This window comes from Lepidochelys olivacea (genome assembly GCF_965140295.1).
Source record: "Lepidochelys olivacea isolate rLepOli2 genome assembly, chromosome: 3".
Classification (NCBI taxonomy): Eukaryota; Metazoa; Chordata; order Testudines; family Cheloniidae; genus Lepidochelys; species Lepidochelys olivacea.
The window spans coordinates 133,207,579-133,227,119 of record NC_140413.1 but is presented as its reverse complement, the minus strand read 5'-3'; the positions used below and the strand labels follow the sequence as shown (position 1 = coordinate 133,227,119).

At 37.5% G+C, this 19,541-nt stretch overlaps 1 protein-coding gene across 5 annotated transcripts in view; it reads left to right on the top strand.

Moving 5' to 3' along the window:
- Positions 1-19,541, top strand: part of SIPA1L2 (signal induced proliferation associated 1 like 2) — a 179,376-nt gene that overhangs the window by 142,800 nt on the left and 17,035 nt on the right. For all 5 annotated transcript variants that reach the window (XM_084624844.1, XM_084624846.1, XM_084624843.1 and 2 more), the window contains 3 exons: positions 2,454-2,607; positions 5,155-5,374; positions 16,997-17,128. In XM_084624844.1, the coding sequence (XP_084480970.1) occupies positions 2,454-2,607; positions 5,155-5,374; positions 16,997-17,128 (506 nt within the window). The remainder of the gene's footprint in view (positions 1-2,453; positions 2,608-5,154; positions 5,375-16,996; positions 17,129-19,541) is intronic.

Here is a 19,541-nt window from a genome sequence, read left to right as displayed (position 1 = left end):
AAAATTGAGGAGTCCGAGCTTCTTTCCAATCCTAGGCACATATCCCCTTATGGAAACTGTTTCCAAGATGAAGGGGCTGGTGAAATTAACATTAGAGCCAGATGAGATTTCATTTTGGAGTTTTCAGAATTTGTATTCATTGTGCATTGGAATGAAAACAAACCCTTTACAACACTTGCACAGAAATGGAATTATCAAAACATCTGTTTTCAAACCAGCATTTAAGACAGAGTGGGCCGTGGTGCAGGTGTATGTATGTGTATGTGGTCAGGACCCTGGCCTGGGATGTGGGAGGCAAAGTTTCAAGTCCCTGCTCTGCCTGATTCAGAGCGATCTGGGATGGTGTGCTCTGAATCAGGCAGAGCAGGGTCTTGAACCGAGGTCTCCCACAATTCAGGTCAGGGCCATAACCGCCTGGTGAGTGCACATCTCTTTCAAAACTTGATTAAAGTCTACACATCTCTGTGAAATGTTTTGGCTTCAATGAAACAGCATATTTTCAGCAAAATGAAATTTTGCTGAAAATGTCCAACCACCTCTAATAAACAGCAATATATCTTGCCTGGCACTAGGAAAGCTCAGGAGGAACTTCTTCCTCTTGTGCAGAAGCGAAAGCCTTGGTTCAGAATGTGGTGCAGTTACTCAAATTTGGTTACAGCTGGTGCTTTGCATCCTTCCTATTGCACCAGCGTAATAGGAGCAACAACTATTGTTTGGATCTGCCATATAATAAAAAAAAGTTATATATTATTTTTCTCTTCAAAATCATGTACCATGATGATCCCCTTAATTCCCTATTGAGTATAAATAACCAAATTCTGCCTCCTTCTACATAGTAGAAAGCGCTGTGTATCTTGGCAGACTGGCAGCAAGACACATGCAGTAGTTTATTTTTAAATGTGATATGTGGACTATCCTTTATTCTGTGGGAGGGGGAAATTAATATTAAATCTCGAATGTTGTAAATGTTTCGTATACATTGCATAATATTTATAGCAAAATCTATAGTAAAAAAGTAGGCCAAAATTTTATATATTCAAAAATAGGAGCTTAACTTTAGGCTCTTTAAAACCATATTTCAACACTTGCCTCACTTTCAAAAGTTATGAGCACCAACTGCTCCCAGTTGTGGCCTTCTTGTTCTGCATATTTGTTTTGCCTTAATATTGTGAATAAGCACACTTTCACTAGATTGCTCAGTCATAAGAGTGCTGCCACTTTAAAAGTGTGGCAGTCTCTTTTGTCCCACAGGCCTCTGCATAATGAGTTGCTGCAACCTCTCTCACTGGTTTGAAATGAAAACTTTTATTGAAAACTACATAATTAAGCATTCCCTTTGGACTAAAAATGCAAGAACTTTGAAAAATGTCTGTGAGGAGTAGCTCCATCTGAACAGTGTGAATCAAAGATGGCCACACTGCACATACCAAAAAATATTCTCATAAATTTTCTATGCATTAGAGCAATGCTTAACTTTTTCTCTCTCTAGGAAAGCTTTCCATGCATCGTTGGGCGGGGGAGGAGAGCAAGGGGGAAGAGAAGGCACTCTATTTCAAAGATAATTAGTTTGAAATAAAATAGCATCTTAAATTAGCAGTGGTGATGAAAATCAGGTCATTTGCTGAAGGTTGTGCCACCGTAAGACATAATTCACTGAGAATTACAATTTACAATAGCAAAGCCTATTTCCTCTCTGCTGAGGATACAATCGCTGATTATGCTGCACTTGGCAGTAAGTAATTGGTCTCAGATGTATGCACTGCGTGTTTGGGAATCTCCAGCTTCTCAGATTCCGTTTCCAGAGTAAACCTTTTAAGATCGTCTCTCTCCTTTCTTGCTGGAAGGGAGCTGAAAGACAGTAATTCAGTTTGACACTCTTTTGTTGAATGTACATATATTTTTGTATGCTGATAATTAAAGACGACACCTGTTTTATTTATCCAAACAGCTTTGTGAAATGGCTGATAATAAAATGCGCTTGGCACATGGCAGAATTGATTACAAGTGAACTTTCGGCACTACCTGTGATGACTATGATGATTTTGTCAGATTGTGATGCTGCTTACAGCTTCACACCACAAGATATTGATTTTCTTATTTGCTCAGGAAGCACAAGTTAAAATATTTGGATCTGTGATAAATTATTCAAGTATAAACAAGACAACAGAGAACTGTAGTGTGCACAAAAGAGCAGTGCAGGCTTTGAGAAATATTGCTGCTTGTTTCTTCCTGTTTCTTGGGAATTCAGTACTTTTTGAATAATTTAAAAATTCCATCATGAAACTGAAACTAATTCATAAATTTAAAATGATTGGGGGAGATGGTAACAATGCACTATGCAAAGAGGGAGAGTCATACAGCAACTTTTAGTTTTCATAAATGAAAATAAATGCACTATTGTAAATCCATGAGCGGTACTTCTTACCATACTAATATACCAATTGTTTCAACAGACTGTATGGTGAGGATGATGCTATGTCTGCATCAAGTCAGCTTCAGACTTCTGTGAGGAGTGCAGTTACTGAAAGCCAGCAAGTCTTGTCCAAAGAAGATTTTCTGAAGCTGATGCTGCCAGATAGCCTCACTCTGGAGGAGGGTAGAAGAAAGGTGAGCTACTCTTTTTTTGGCTCTACACATATAAGAGGCAATTACCCGGAAATCATCTACTTTTAGTTCTGAAATTGATTCAGATTAGGCAAGATCATTCTATATACACCAAACATGTTAGGCATAAACTATGGATTCTGACAGTAATTCATATAATAAGCATACCCTGCTCTATAAAATGATACTAGCGTGTAGAAGTTGTGGATTAAATTCAGTGTTCGTTAAGCAGGTTTCTGCTCAAATTTGAAAGCTGAGCTTTTTAATACAAACACCTAGTTAATTCTGAGTATAAGTCCAAAGACTGAGGTTGGTATTTTAAAACCTAGGTGCCTAAAGTTAGGAAACTGAATAAAGTGGCATGGCTTTCATGGTTCCCAGCAACAGCTATGCCCATTTGAAGTTTGTACGAGTGAGTGATATACAGATATTAATTACAAGTAGTTAGTTGGAAAGGTCTCATAGTCCGCTCACAGAAAGCCGTGATCTGATTTTGTCATACAAAGACAATGTTGTTCATGTTAAAAAGTTCATTAAAGTACTGATATTGAACTTACAGTATGCTTTCTGAACAGCAAGTACCAGTGGCATGGTATTTTTTTGCATAAGAGCAAATGGCACCACAAGCAATTTAATTACTTGAAGTAATGCTCTTAAAATAGATCTTAACTCAATGGTACTTTAATCCACTACGTCCATAATACATACTAAAGAACATGTTCATCATGTGTAAATCGGTAACGTGGGAACCTCATACATGCTAAAATTAATTTAAAAGAAGTCAGATTGTTTGTTTAACATATATATAGTTAGTTACATATATAGATATAAAATCTCTGAAAGTTTAGGAATAATAGCTGAGAATTTTTGTTTGTTATATTCTTCCTACAATGACACATTATTAATATAATAACTAATTGGACTGCAGTTCTGACTCTAAGGTGATGTCTACACTGCTTTCTTTATAAATAACTCAGGTTTCACACTTCCTATTCTGGATACCCATCAAGTAAGTATAGAAGCAGTGGCTTTTTTAAAACAGTGAATGTAGCACCAGATTTAAAAATATCTACATTGTTATTTTTTTGACAGGTCTTCCTAACTGATGAATACTTCTCAAAGAAACGGAGGGAAACATTCAATCATGCAAAGGGAAATATACTCTGTAAAAAATAGTTCAATACAGATTAGGGCCCAAATTCAGTAAAGCATCCCTCTTCAGCAAAGCACTGAAGCATGTACTTAAATCTAACAAGTCGGTGGGGTTTAAGGAAATGTTTCAGTGCGGTCCTAAAGCATATGCTTAAATGTTTTCCAGAATCAGGGTCTCGATATTGAAAGCATATAGTAGTAGTTAGACCCTGACTGTGGAAAGAATTTCAGCATGTGCTTAACTCCTGCTTTAGGACAGCACTGAAACATTTGCTTAAACCCCATAGGCTTCAGTTGGACTTAAGCACATGCTTAAGGTTAAGTACATGCTTCAGTGATGTCCTAAAAAGGGATACACTCCTAAAATGGGGCCCTAGTGTATATTAAACTATTTTGTACGTAGCATATTATCCTTTTGCATTATTGAATGTTTCCCTCTGTTTCTTTGAGAAGTATTCATCAGTTAGGAAGACTTGTCAGAAATATAACAATGTAGATATTTTTAACTCTGGTGCTACATTGACTGTTTTAAAAAAAGCCACTGCTTCTATACATACTTGATGTGTATTCAGTATAGGAAGTGTGCTGCCTAAACTATTTATAAAGAAAGCAGGTCAGGATGTTGGACTCTTATAAGTTTAAGATCATTTGTACAAATAAATTGCCTACGTGGACAGGCAGAGTAACTATTTTTGCACTGCTATAGAATTAAAGGGTTCTTAAGTGAAATAGCCAAGTGTGATCCAGTTAGGGCAATCAGATATAATTTTACTTTAGACATTGAGATGGTATTTTAAGTAATTTTATAAAATATAAAACCGCTTTCGCTGAACTCTATTATCTTGTTTTAAGTGTATTTCATGTTACCTACACAGCTATAATGATTTAAATCAGCTTTATTGTCATACAAATTAGATTGCACTTCACATATAGTTGATCACTTCAGAATGGCTTGATATTAAAACCTAGTCATTTCAAATTAAAATCAAGCAGTCCTATGTATGGTCTTGAATAAATGTTGCCAGAGATGGTAACCTTATATATATATATTTCTGGAAGCCCATTACTGTCATAGGGTTATGAAGCTTTCATTTAACATTTCAGAATTAATAAAACAATACAGTATCTAATTCATGGTGATGTGTTCCAAAATGTCAAGAGGAAATATAAAAATCCAATTCAGTAACTTCATTGAGGCTGCAGGAGAGTTGATGTGATGGAACTAATATTTGATCTTCTATTGCAAGTTCAAGAATTCCAAAATGATATTTTATGCCTGCCTACAGAAATACTACAGGAGTTTTCACAATATCATATACATTATTTTAACTAGTAAAATATGTTCAGTATTTTCATTTCTTTACCAATTCACCTTTCTAAAACTATTTTAATATTTAGTTTTCATTTTATGGGAACCTATCTCCAAGGAGGTCGCTTTATCGCACCCTTTCTGATGAGAGCATATGTAGTAATCGGAGAGGATCTTCATATGCTAGCTCACGGAGTTCAATGCTTGATCAAGCCTTGCCAAATGATATTTTGTTCAGCACCACCCCACCATATCACAGCACTCTGCCTCCCAGAATGAGTCTGGCTCTTGGAATGGGAAATCTAAGAAGTAAGTGATTGAACATGTTATGAGCAGGTTTCAGATTCTGTTAGTGAACTCAAATGAATTGCCAAATGTTAAAATAATTTTTCTTTTAATGGCAAGTTACATAATTATTTCAGCATTTTATGTTCTAGAGCAGTGTTTCTCAAACTTTTGTATTGGTGACCCCTTTCACACAGCAAACCATGTGAATGCGACCCCCCCCTTGTAAATTAAAAACACTTTTTTTGTATTTAACACTATTATAAATGCCAGAGGCAAAGCAGGGTTTGGGGTGGAGGTTGACAACTTGCAACCCCCCCGCCCCCCATGGAATAACCTTGTGACCCCCTGAAGGGTCACGACCCCCAGTTTGAGAACCCCAGAGACCTTAGCAAATAACAAGTCTCGTCAGTAATGCCTGTTTATATTTGATTTAGTGATCAGAATTCAAACTTTTTTTCAGCTTTGGAGAGACGTTTTCCAAAAAGTAGATTTTCACAAAGCAAGTGATAGGCAAAGAATGCTTGCCTCAAGACAGCTCTTTTCATTTTTCTATTTTAGTCCAATGAGTGATCTAGCTAAATAAAGCTAACTAGCTTTGTCTCACGAGATTGTATTTAAGTTGATTTCCCTATTTTGTTGCTATTCGTTTTCAAACATTCAAACTGTTAACAAGTGTATATTAGTGTTATCAATTTCATTGTCTATTAAGTTTGATATGAAGATAGCCCATTCACCTTAGTGACCACATCTTAAAACTTAATGCACACTTGTGATCCTTGTCCCGCTTTTCAAGATAGAATCTACTGAGATTTTTTCCACAATATTCTTCACAATATTGAACCCCTGCACTTAGCAATTCATTTATCACTTTTTAGTAGCAAGAAACAGTGGTCTTGGGATAAGTTAAATTGATTTAAATAGGTTTCTTCATTTGTATGTTAGATGGGATCTTATTGTATGAATATATTCCATCAGTATAGATGGCAAAGATTACTCTAGAATAATTGTAAGGTAAATATTTGGATGGTAAATACTAATACCTCTACTAAACCCAAAATGTTCAGACCTGGGTGCTGAAATTTAGGCACCACGCAATGTGTAGTGGCAGTCAAAAAAGATAACAGAATGTTGGGAATCATTAAGAAAGGAATAGATAATACAGAAAATATCATATTGCCTCTATATAAATCCATGGTGTGCCCACATCTTCAATACTGCCTGCAGATCTGGTCACTCCATCTCAAAAAAGATATATTGGAATTGAAAAAGGTACATTGAAAAGGAAAACAAAAATGATTAGGGGTATGGAACAGCTTCCATGTGAGGAAAGATTAATAAAACTGGGACTTTTCAGCTTGGAAAAGAGACGAATAAGGGGGGGATATGATAGAGGTCTATAAAATTATGAGTGGTGTGGAGAAAGTAAATAAGGAAATGTTGTTTAATCCTCCTCACAACACAAGAACTAGGGGTCATCAAATGAAATTAATAGGCAGCAAGTTTAAAACAAAAGGAAGTATTTCTTCACACAATGCACAGTCAACCTGTGGAACTCTTTGCCAGAGAATGTTGTGAAGGCCAAGATTATAACAGGGTTCAAAAAAGAACTAGAGAAGTTCATGGAGGATAGGTCCATCAGTGACTATTAACCAGGATGGGCATGGATGCAAAACCATGCTCTGAAGTGTCCCTAGCCTCTGTTTGCCAGAAGCTGGGAATGGGTGACAGGGGATGGATCACTTGATGATTACCTGTTCTGTTCATTCCCTCTGGGACACCTGGCATTGGCCACTGTCGGAAGACAGGATCATAGAATCATAGAATATCAGGGTTGGAAGGGACCCCAGAAGGTCATCTAGTCCAACCCCCTGCTCAAAGCAGGACCAATTCCCAGTTAAATAATCCCAGCCAGGGCTTTGTCAAGCCTGACCTTAAAAACCTCTAAGGAAGGAGATTCTACCACCTCCCTAGGTAACGCATTCCAGTGTTTCACCACCCTCTTAGTGAAAAAGTTTTTCCTAATATCCAATCTAAACCTCCCCCACTGCAACTTGAGACCATTACTCCTCGTTCTGTCATCTGCTACCATTGAGAACAGTCTAGAGCCATCCTCTTTGGAACCCCCTTTCAGGTAGTTGAAAGCAGCTATCAAATCCCCCCTCATTCTTCTCTTCTGCAGGCTAAACAATCCCAGCTCCCTCAGCCTCTCCTCATAACTCATGTGTTCCAGTCCCCTAATCATTTTTGTTGCCCTTCGCTGGACTCTCTCCAATTTATCCACATCCTTCTTGAAGTGTGGGGCCCAAAACTGGACACAGTACTCCAGATGAGGCCTCACCAATGTCGAATAGAGGGGAACGATCACGTCCCTCGATCTGCTCGCTATGCCCCTACTTATACATCCCAAAATGCCATTGGCCTTCTTGGCAACAAGGGCACACTGCTGACTCATACCCAGCTTCTCGTCCACTGTCACCCCTAGGTCCTTTTCCGCAGAACTGCTGCCTAGCCATTCGGTCCCTAGTCTGTAGCTGTGCATTGGGTTCTTCCGTCCTAAGTGCAGGACCCTGCACTTATCCTTATTGAACCTCATCAGATTCCTTTTGGCCCAATCTTCCAATTGGTCTAGGTCCTTCTGTATCCTATCCCTCCCCTCCAGCGTATCTACCACTCCTCCCAGTTTAGTATCATAGGATACTGAGCTAAATGAACCATTGGTCTGACCCAGTATGTTCTTATGGGAGCAGCTGTCTGAAAAACTAGCCACTTTTATTTAGGTACCTTAATATTGGAATTAAGCCAAAATTTTCAAAAATAGGAGCCAAACTGGGTTCTTAACTCCATATTTAGGCACCTATGGATAGGAGTTTGTGACTTAAGCACTTAAATGACTTAGGAGCACAAGCCCCACTGAAGTCTTGCAGGTATGGACAGGAGGAAGATCAAAGAAGAAATAATAACTAATAATAATATAATAAAAAACTGTCCAGACCATGTCTTTAATGGACAGGCTTAACTACTGAATTACGTGCTTCAGAACAGACTGACAGACACAACTTTGAGATTTGCTGGCAATGTCGCTGTGAACCATCAAGTCATAGATAAAGCATCAGAAAGCTCCCCAGCCACCTCTCTTGTTTCATTTAAGTCTAATGTGAAATCGGCCCTGAGGGCCTGAAATTTTTGGCTTCAAGTGACCCAGAATCAAGAGTAACAGCTGGGTATCGAGACTCTGAATTGATACCTCCAAGAGTTGCACGGGCCCAACATGTGAGGCCCAAAGCTATTCCTTTGCATGCATGTCAACAGAACATGTTGAAGCTCAGACGTCATCTTTGCCCCTCTGGTTGTTTTCAAAACAGACGCTTTTTCAAACCAGGCATTCCCCTTCTGCAAGTGCCAAGGCAAGTCTGCACCAAGAGCCTACTGAATTCCCAGCTTTCAGCCAGCTCTGCCCTCTACCCGGAGACTGCAACTGTCCAAGGCCTCCAGCTATCTCAGTTTCAATTGTATTTGTGCTGATAAACCAGCTCCTCGACCTCTGGAACACCATAAACTATTGATTAGCCTGATGCCTTCATTAAGCAAATTATGTTAGTTGTCAGACTTTTGGACAGATGGGAGAAGCCGATACTGGACAGAAAACTTGGAATGGATTTTGTGGTGGCTTATTTTAATCCCTTTTGTGAATACAACCAAAAGCTAGTGATGAAGGTAACTTTCTACTTGACATAGCTTTTGTATGGACTCTGTTCTGGAGCAGGTGAAGGAGCCCATTTGCTTATACACTCATTCATACCTACAGCAATTTGCTCAACCACATGCATTCACAGGTTTGTTCCCAGCTACTACCCATATGCTCCATCAAAACTTCCTGAGCCACTCTGTTCCCGTTCCATCTTCCTTTTCTCCTAGACTTGTTACTTTCCAGCAGGGAAGGAACCAGCAGTTCTGTTTGCTCTGCTCTGCTCCCTGGATCCAGTAATCTCATTTACCCATTCCAAATTCCTATTCACTTCTTGCAAATGGATTTTTGAAGCCCTCTATGTGGCAGTTGGAGACAGTGGGAGGGGAAGGAAAGCACTGAAATTCTCACTTATTCTCCCTGCAGGCCTTTACTGGTTCTGCCTCCCACATTTTAGGCCTAGTAAGGAATTGCAGATTTAATCTGGGCTCCTCTCACTGAGACTACAGCAGAGAGAGCGAAGGGAGCCCAATTTAGAGCTGCAGCTGTTTTGGCTGCCCCTGTTGAATGGCACTTACTGAACACTTTGCAGGGCTAGGAAGACTAGTGCATGTCCTCTCAGGTGCATATCTTGGGGCTTGTCTACACTGGCACTTTACAGCGCTGCAACTTTCTCGCTCGGGTGTGAAGAAACACCCCCCTGAGCACTGCAAGTCTCAGTGCTGTAAAGTGCCAGTGTAGACAGTGCACCAGCGCTGGGAGCTACTCCCTGCTTGGAAGTGTATTTTTTAACCACTGGTGCTGCATCTACACAGCCACGTTAAAGCATTGCTGCGGCAGCACTTAACGTTGCTAGTGAAGACATATCCTTAGAGAGATCTCTGTTCCTCACCCTGATTTAAAGTGCTTGAAGGTTTTGGAATGAAGGTTCCTAATGTTTACAGTCCATCTTGAGGACCTGCATAGTTTTCCTGGACAAAGATCTTTGTAAATGTAGTGTTCTAAAACCAGATCCTGATTGAATTGCCCGGTGAACATGTTATTAGCAGATACGCAGGGTGGAATAAGTTCAAGTCTCCTGTGTCAAGAAGCATTGCAAGTGTAGAATTTGGATGCTGTCTTAAGACATTGTCAGTTGGCACTCAGACAGGAAAGGAAAACGCATACATGGATCAGTAATGAAGCACAAGAATGTTCCCTGGATAAAGGGGTGGTAAATTTATCAAGTGGGGAAACACTGGAGATAGGTATTTCCAGAACACCTTTGTACAAAATACCAATGTTCTTCATGAGGCACCAGAAAGCAAATGCACTGCCAACAGACACTTTGTTTTTTATTCACTGCTGAGGTAAGTTTACATATGTATCCATTATCTCTGATAGCAAAGGTTCTGACTAAGCTTAGGAGAGGATGGGCAATGATCCTTATTTTCAATGATCCTTATCCTTAAGTAGGTAATCAACTGATCCTTCAGAATCATTAGGATAATGTGGCACGTGATACATTTTAAAATTAGAAAAACCCTTGTGTCATGGGTTGTTAATATGGTTTTAACTGAGCTGACGAAAGCTACTATCAAACCACTTGCTAACCTCTGAAATCAAGGTTTTTTACATAGTAAATCACTTTTCGGGTTGCAGTGACTTCCATTCACAGTGATTGAGTTTCACGTTCTAATGACTGGTTCACTTTAAACTAAATCCTTCAAAAGTAAGATAGTGTTAGGTCATTATTTGGTATTTGTCCATAAGATGGTAATTGAGTTCTGCTTCAATCATTCAGTCCTCTTGCTTGCATTCTTCCACACCCGCTTATTAATCCTGGTGAAACTCTTCTCCATAAACTTGATGCCAAAAGATCCTTTGGCTTTATTTGGAGAGAACTAAAGCCCTTAAATACATGCACCTTTGTTTCAGTTGACACTAACTCAATAGATTGTGTGGTCTCTAAGGAGACCACATTTCTCAATATCTGTTTCATTGTTATACCATGGCAGGCCTGCAGCTTGTAGGTCATGTCAATGTCCTTTTGGTGTGGAGTGAATCTGTTATGGCAGCAAACTTCTCATCTGTTTTTATCTTGGAGATTTACAAGGCAGCATTTTATGTCAACTGAATATACTCAGATTATACTCTGTTGCTCGGATTCACCTTCCAGTCAGGAGTCAAGATTTAGTCTATTGTGGAAACTTTTTCTAGGGTATCTTATTTTCCTCCTTTGCTTCTCTGCAGATAAAAAAAAAAAAAAAAGATATCTACATAGCTTTAGAGTAGGGCCGTCAATCACAGTTAACTCACATGATTACCTCAAAAAAATTAATCTCGATTATTCGCACTGTTAAACAATAGAATACCAATTGAAATGTATTAAATATTTTGGATGTTTTTCTACATTTTTAAATATATTGATTTCAATTACAACACAGTATACAAAGTGTACAGTGCTCACTTTATATTATTTTTATTACAAATATTTGCACTGTAAAAATGGCAAACAAAAGAAATAATTTTCCATTCACTTAATACACGTACTGTAGTGCCATCTCATTATCATGTAAGTGCAACTTACAAACATAGATTTTTTTTGTTACATAACTGCACTCAAAAACAAAACAATGTAAAACTTTAGCACCTACAAGTCCACTCAGTCCTACTTCTTGTTCAGCCAATCGCTAAGACAGACAAGTTTGTTTACATTTATGGGAGATAATGCTGCCCGCTTCTTATTTACAGTGTCACCTGAAAGTGAGAACAGTCATTCGCATGGCACTTTTGTAGCTGGCGTTGCAAGGTATTCACATACCAGTTATGCTAAACATTCAAATGCCCCTTTATGCTTTGGCCACCATTCCAAGAGGACATGCTTCCATGCTGATTATGCTAGTTAAAAAAATATTGTATTAATTAAATTTGTGACTGAACTCCTTAGAGGAGAATTGTATATGTCCTACTCTGTTTTGCCTGCACTCTGCATGTATTTCATGTTATAGCAGTCTCAGATGATGACCCAGCACATGTTGTTCATTTTAAGAACACTTTCACTGCAGATTTGACAAAACGCAAAGAAGGTACCAATGTGAGATTTCTAAAGATAGCTACAGCACTCGACCCAAGGTTTTAGAATCTGAAATGCCTTCCAAAATCTGAGAGGGATGAGATGTGGAGCATGTTTTCAGAAATCTTAAAAGATCAATACTCCAGTGTGGAAACTACAGAACCCGAACCACCAAAAAAATAAAATCAACCTTCTGCTAGGGGCGTCTGACTCAGATAATGAAAATGAACATGCGTCAGTCCATACTGCTTTGGATGGTTATCGAGCAGAACCCATTATCAGCATGGATGCATGTTCTCTGGAACAGTGGTTGAAACATGAAGGGACATATGAATCTTATGTACATCTGGCACATAAATATCTTGCAATGCCAGCTACAACAGTGCCATGCGAATTTCTGTTCTCACTTTCAGGTGACATTGTAAATAAGAAGTGGACAGCATTATCTCCCATAAATGTAAACAAACTTGTTTGTCTGAGCGATTGGCTGAACAAAAAGTAGGAGTAGGCTCTAAAGTTTTACATTGTTTTACTTTTAAATGCAGGGTTTTTTGTACATAATTCTACCCTTGTAAGTTCAACTTCCATGATAAAGAGATTGCACTACAGTACTTATATTAGGTGAATTGAAAAATACTATTTCTTTGCCATTTTTACAGTATATGTATTTGTAATAAAAATAATATAAAGTGAGCATTGTACACGTTGTATACTGTCTTGTAATTGAAATCAATATATTTGAAAATGTAGAAAATATCCGAAACTATTTCAATTATTGTTGTTCTATTATTGTTTAACAGTGTGATTAATTGCGAATAATTTTTTTAATTGTTTGACAACCCTACTTTAGCAAAATGGTTAACTTGAAAACTGGTATCCCACTATTCAGAATAAAGGTACATTAACCCTATATTCACATTCTACCTGCGTTGTCTTGTTTTGTTTTCAATAATCCTGGAGTTTTTTAATCTCCAGAAAAGGGGATCTTTAATGAAGGCTACCTTCAAAGAAGAGGGAACTACTTATCTATAACTGCCCTCTGAAAATAAATACGTAATAACTTGCCAACCATCCTCTTCTAAATTGAATGCTCTGTAACATTTCTATTACTTTATTATTTTGGGTCTTTTACATATGGAGATAATTGCTGGGCAAAGATCTTGTTGCTGGAGCACATGGGGTGCTTGCGTTCCCTTGCAAGGGTGATTTGAGATATCCTCTATGGATCTTTTAGCTTGGGGAGTGCTCACAGTCATGACTTCAAAGAGAACTTGATATCTTGATCTACACAGTGTTGCCTATAAAAGTGAATGTTGTAGAGGAACAAATTAGTTCAGCTGTGTGCAGTGTTGCAAGCTGCTTGGAACTTGGAGGGGAGAGCAAAGGCTGCAGGAGGGAAGAGTTTGGAAGAGGCATAAGGACACCAGTCTGTGTGCATATGGCTTGAATGCCAGCTGCAGTTGCAGCATCTCTGTAAATAGCTCTCTTAATAATGAGTCAATTTTAGTTTTCAAAAGATGGAGTCCTCTCATGTCATTACCCAGTATGTGGCACATGAAATACGTAGTAACTTCCCCACTCCCATAATATCTCTTCATGAGAGGAGAACTCACAACTCCCACTGACAGAAACAGGATAGTTGCCTTGGTAGCAGGGTGGACCAGATATGATAAATCTGCTTACTCTTATATAAATAAGAAACCTCTCTCTGAATAGGGAGATTTTCTGGCACTAATGTCAGTTGATTTCAGGAGAACTGCTTTGGAACCTATGAGTTTTAAATAAAAAATTGCTGAAACTAAATGCTATCAAAATTGCTCTATATCACTTCTCTGCAATAATAAAAGGGAAGTGAAAATGAATAAAGTTTGATGGTATGATCATGGTGTCTTCTATATAAAGAACTGGAAGTCACAAGATCAATAACTGTACCAAAAAGCACGGACTTCACAAACAAAAATGTTTTCTCTAAAATTGTGGGTTAATGCATGGATTGTTGTCCCAGAGGGCATAGAGTCTTTTCTCTCCTACACTCAGACCACAACCAAAATGCAAACAGCATGGAAGAATCATTCCCTAAAGCTCAAGAGGCCCAGGAGGTTTTTGCACTGTTAGTACACCAGAATATATCTATCTTGCCCTATTTAAATTTAAATAATTGTCTGTCATGGCATGCTGATGCCTGGACTGTTGTTACTCCTCCTTATTTCTTCCATCAAGACTGTGAGGTTCCAGACCTCTCAGTAACCAAACCTCCTTTCATCCAGAAGGCTTTCTGCTGTTAAGGCCCTCTGTCTACCCTGGACAAAGTAGTGTAGATCTTATGTGAATTTAGGTCCTCACAACGACGTATAAAATGAGGGATGATTACTGGTGAATAAATCAATCCTACACCCCAATTTGGGAAACCAGCAGAATCTTATCAAGTAGACACTTTCCTGACAGGTTTCACATTCATCTTCTATTGACTTGTCACATAAAAGCAGGGGTTCTTTTGAAGTGACGACTCACTTCTCTAGGATAAGAGCTGGATCACCAGCTTTCAAATAAGATATCCTGTCTGTGAAGAAGGTTTCCCTTTTTGTCAAGCACCAGAATACACAAGTATTTGTATTATTCTCCAAAGGACTTTTACAGACTCCAAGCTGAATTCCCAAGAGATTGTTCCATGATCGGTCCCAAGTATGATTTCATCCTCAGACACTTTTAATGTTTTCTGGGGATATTCAATATTCAAGGTACTAGACAGAAAATATAGGCAGGAAGTGGGAACGGAATATATTTATATGCTGAAATTCCATTTAATATAAAATCTAGTTTTGCATTCCTGGGGTTCGGTAGAGAGACAGCAGATGTTACAGCAAATTCTATTAAACAGACTAGCTGTAAACTTTCTCAGTTACTCCATGAAAACTTAGTAATGGAATATCTTGTATATGTATTTCAGGATAAGACAGAAAAATCCCATGGTATATGGGATTTTTACCTCTCCTGCATCATATTTCAGATGCAAGTCTCCCTCCCACCCCTCACCCCCCATATGTTTTTATTGAGGATTGCATACCTGCTCCTCCACCCCATCTTTTCCATTAGAAAGATGATTCATTCTGATAGAGGCTACTGCATGCAATAGAAGGTATTGTGATACATTATGCTTGTTGTGTTTGTATGTAAACTTTAATTTATATAGACTGTATATTATATTCTTCCATTAATATCTGGACAAATGGTAATATGCCTTTTTCATACAAGAAGAAGATATTCCATGTTATGTGTGTGCATTGTTTCTTTCCTTGTGGAAAAAACTCTTCAATTTTTTTTAGATGGTTCTATAGTGAGAAAAGGATTCCTCAGACATATAATAGCCTATATCTGGGGAAGAACTTGAGGGAGGAAAATGTCTGTATTTTTAAAATATTTTTTAAACTTCTGATTCAACCACATTTTTTTAAAAAAAAAGGATTGAAGTCGAATAACTTTTTTGCTGAATGACATTTAATGAAATAAAAATTTCTATCATTCATCTTATTAGTATAAATTAATGTTCTCTTTTCCCTAATATGATTAAATCTAATTGTTATATCTACTTTCATGAATGTCAGTATATCTAACTGCAGTATTTTTATTATATTATGTCTGCATTATACATCAATATACAAATAGAGCACAGAATCATAGAAATGTAGGGCTGGAAGGGATCTCAAAATCATCAAGTCCACCCCCATGCATTGAGGCAGGACCAGATAAACCTACACCATCCCTGACAGATGTTTGCCCAACCTCTCTTTAAAAACCTCTAATGACGGGGATTCCAGAACCTCCCTTGGAAGCCTGATCCAGCAGTTAAATCCATTATAGTTAAAAAGTTTTCCTAATATCTAACCTAAATCTCCCTGGCTATTGATTAACCCCATTACTACTTATCCTATCTTCAGTGGATTTTGAGAACAATTGATCACAGTCCTTTTTATGGTAACAGTCTTCAAATATGTTATTTGTTATCGGGTCCTCCTTTGTAAAGAAAGCCTAGCTTCAAAAAGAAAATGTAAAGTAATTCCCAAAGTGGACTATGAAAATAATTTTCTATTCCTTCTGAAATGTAAATTCATAGTATGTTTGTAAAACGCTGTATAACCTAAAAGCTCAATATCACTTATTATTAATGATAAATGAGAGCTTGTGCACTAATACAAATTTGTGCAGTATCTATGGTATAGTAAGAGTTGCAGTTCATTCTGGAAATAGTGTTACAATATGTTGAAATCTATCACTTTCTCCGATATACATTTTATCAAGATAAAATTGAAAGAGCATTTTAAAATCTGAATATAATTTTTCTTTTAGAGGATAGAACAGATTGATAAAACTGAAAAGGGAAAGTTTCTGAATATTGGGTGGAATGTGGGCATAATTTTCAAAGCAGTCTCTGTACCTGCACCCATAATCTGAGCACACCCAATTTTTGTGTGTATAACTCTGTATGCACACACATTCTGCATGTGTGGTTTCACGGGCTTTTTGAAAATGTGGATCTATAGGGGTGTCTAACAACTTTCTCCTCACAAAGGATCTTAAAAAAGCAACTATTTGGGTTCCTTAATATTCTACTATTTATAACTCTGTTCTGTCGATTTATAATATTAGTATGCTCTCATGTAAAGTGGTAGTTAGGAAGAGAATATTCTTTTTAAAAAAATCTTCCTTCCTTCTCATTCTCTGTCAATCCAATGCCGCTTAAAATGTTATGCTGACACTGAGCATTTATAGAAAAAGCAGGGGACAAGGGAAAAGTGAGGATGAGCACCCTTTGGCTATATATATTTTTGAAATTTAATTCTAAATAGCCTTAGAACTAAATATAGACCATTGTCCTAAGACGACTAATTTTTGTGTTTGTTGATAGATGAATTCTGGTTCTCAGATGGCTCCTTGTCTGACAGAGCCAAATTCAACGATCCCGGCTTGATGCCCCTTCCGGACACTGCCACAGGACTAGACTGGTCCAACCTGGTGGATGCTGCACGAGCTTTTGAAGGTAAGAAAACTCAGCAAAAAGACTGCTCTTCCAAGTTTTTCCCATATCTTCAATATACTCATTTTGAATAATAAAAATCTTATATGTATCTCAGTAGTTATAGCCTTTTCTGTCCTTTTTGTAATATCACTTACTTTCAAATGAGGAACTGTGTTGGACACAATATGTACTGTGTGGCTACTATCAACTCTGCATGTGCAGTCCAAGTGATGTTGCCCCTCCCTCTGACTCGCATAATAAGCCCTCAGAAGAACGTTGCAGTGGTACAAGTCTTAAAATGTCTACTGATATGTTTTCAAATATAGTGTGCAGTCAGGAAGTAGAGCAGTCGTGCAGAATTGGACTATAATTCTAGGTTAACCTGGAGAAAATGACACACTCATCTCTTTGATATCAAACCTATACATGCTTAGTTTAAAGGTAAACAGAATAGTAGACATGCATATTTAAAGGTTTTGTTTTAATGTATGCTTTGGTCAGGTCTTTCTCTATACTGTCCTAGAGTTCAACAATCTCAAGTAGAAAGGTTTTGTTGTTTTTACTCTTTAGTTAAAGGCATTCAGAACTATTCTTGTACTATTTTGAATGCATAGAAAATGTATCAGTGATGATCAGCATTCTAAAATACCATCATGCTTTCTATCCTGATTAACTTTGAGTCCCTTTGTCTCTGTTCGGCCCTTTTCATATACTTCCTATCAGTTAAGAGGAATGTATTATAAAATCGAAAGATATTCTGAACAGGATTCCCATTGTATTTACACACTTGGTTGCTTGCGGGGAGATGTGTATGTATTTTTGTTACCAGTATCCTAATGCAGCAACTGGAAAATAAAGACTTATCAATACAAAGAAGACTTGGAGTGATGTAACTGTGTTCATGCTGAAGCATTTTTTACTGCTGCATAAAGAAGGTTTTGTTGTTCAACAACTCTTTTATCAGTTCAGCTGACTGAAAGTACTTGTTCTGAATTCATATTTTCTGAAACTCAGATATTTTGAAGTCTTTTAGAAACTTTATTTTCATTTTTCTAGTCTCCTTAAATCCTCAGCTCAGAATAATGGCATACTGCTTTATTCTGCAATTAATTAATTTGAGCAGCAGTTTCTTGATTCTAGTAATTTAATGCTTATTCTCAATAATTGCAGTCATATTTTTTTCTCATTTGTTCTGTTCAAATAGGAAAAGCTATTGACTGACTTGTTTTTAGTTGCATATATTTCAGATATTTTCATTTATTCATTTTGTACTACAGTACTTGTTCAGACGTCATAGTTTGAAGAAGACAGTCTGAGTCACAAAATAGAGATTGTCTCATTGATTGCTTTGTGAATTATTTGAAAAATTTGAGTTGTAATGCACATTCCCATAAAGAATGCTATAGTAAGTGTTTCTAAGTTTTGTGTTAGTGGGTACATTTCTTTTCTGTTAGTGGGCGCATTCGTGCAGAAGGTGGAAAGATCTATGCATGTTCTATATAACCTATAAAACATTATAACTAATTTTTTGATTGCATGCTATGATATTGACCTCTTGAGTGGAAATAGGTTTTCTAAAAGATTTGGTCAACTTTCTGCATACTCAGTCTCACGACCAGAAAGCCAAAGTCAAAATAAGCACAACTGATTAGCATTTCGTGAAAAGTTCATTTGGAGGGAATCCATTATAAGAAATAATGAGTTCTTAAAATAGTTGGGTTTGAATTGGGTGCTATTTTCCTGTGTATGTTGAAGTTGTCCTTCGTAATTGAGGAATCACTTCAAGACTTGGTATTAAGAGTAGGTGGGAGCTAGTGTTCTGGACTCTATGAATGTAATGAATAGAGAAATGATGATCCCAGAGATTAAGGAAATTGGTGATAAAAATGTCAATGGAGTTCTGCTATGCAGGGTTCACAGTGTTTGAAACGGAACATTTCTAGAAGTTTGGAAATGAAGCCGAATAGCTAGTTCAGCATTCTTCTTTAAGAATCTTTTAAAAGGAAAAGGTGTGTACAAGCACAGAAGTTGGGATGCCACAATCATTTCCTTAGCTGTGTGGGGATTAAAACCTCGGACCTTTTTATTTTGGTGGATGAGAATGTGATCAAAACTTTTGAGATATGTCTGTCTTTAAAGAAAAGTGATCCAGTTAATGAAGACTAAGCCATTGTTAAAGGGGTTGTTTGCTACTGAAGATTTAAGAAATTAAAGTTAGATTAGTCTCCAATTCTGATCTGCCAAGTCTCCTAACAATTATGCAATTTACAGTCCTTGATATGGGAACTTTATTTTAGTTTTTCTTTTTTCATACAAGGCAATTTTTCTATATCTCTTCCTCTCCATAGCTGGTGGCATGATTAAAAGGTCAGTTCTTTCTTGGGCCACTTTATTCTATCTACTGACATCCCATAAAATTAATACTTATTCATAA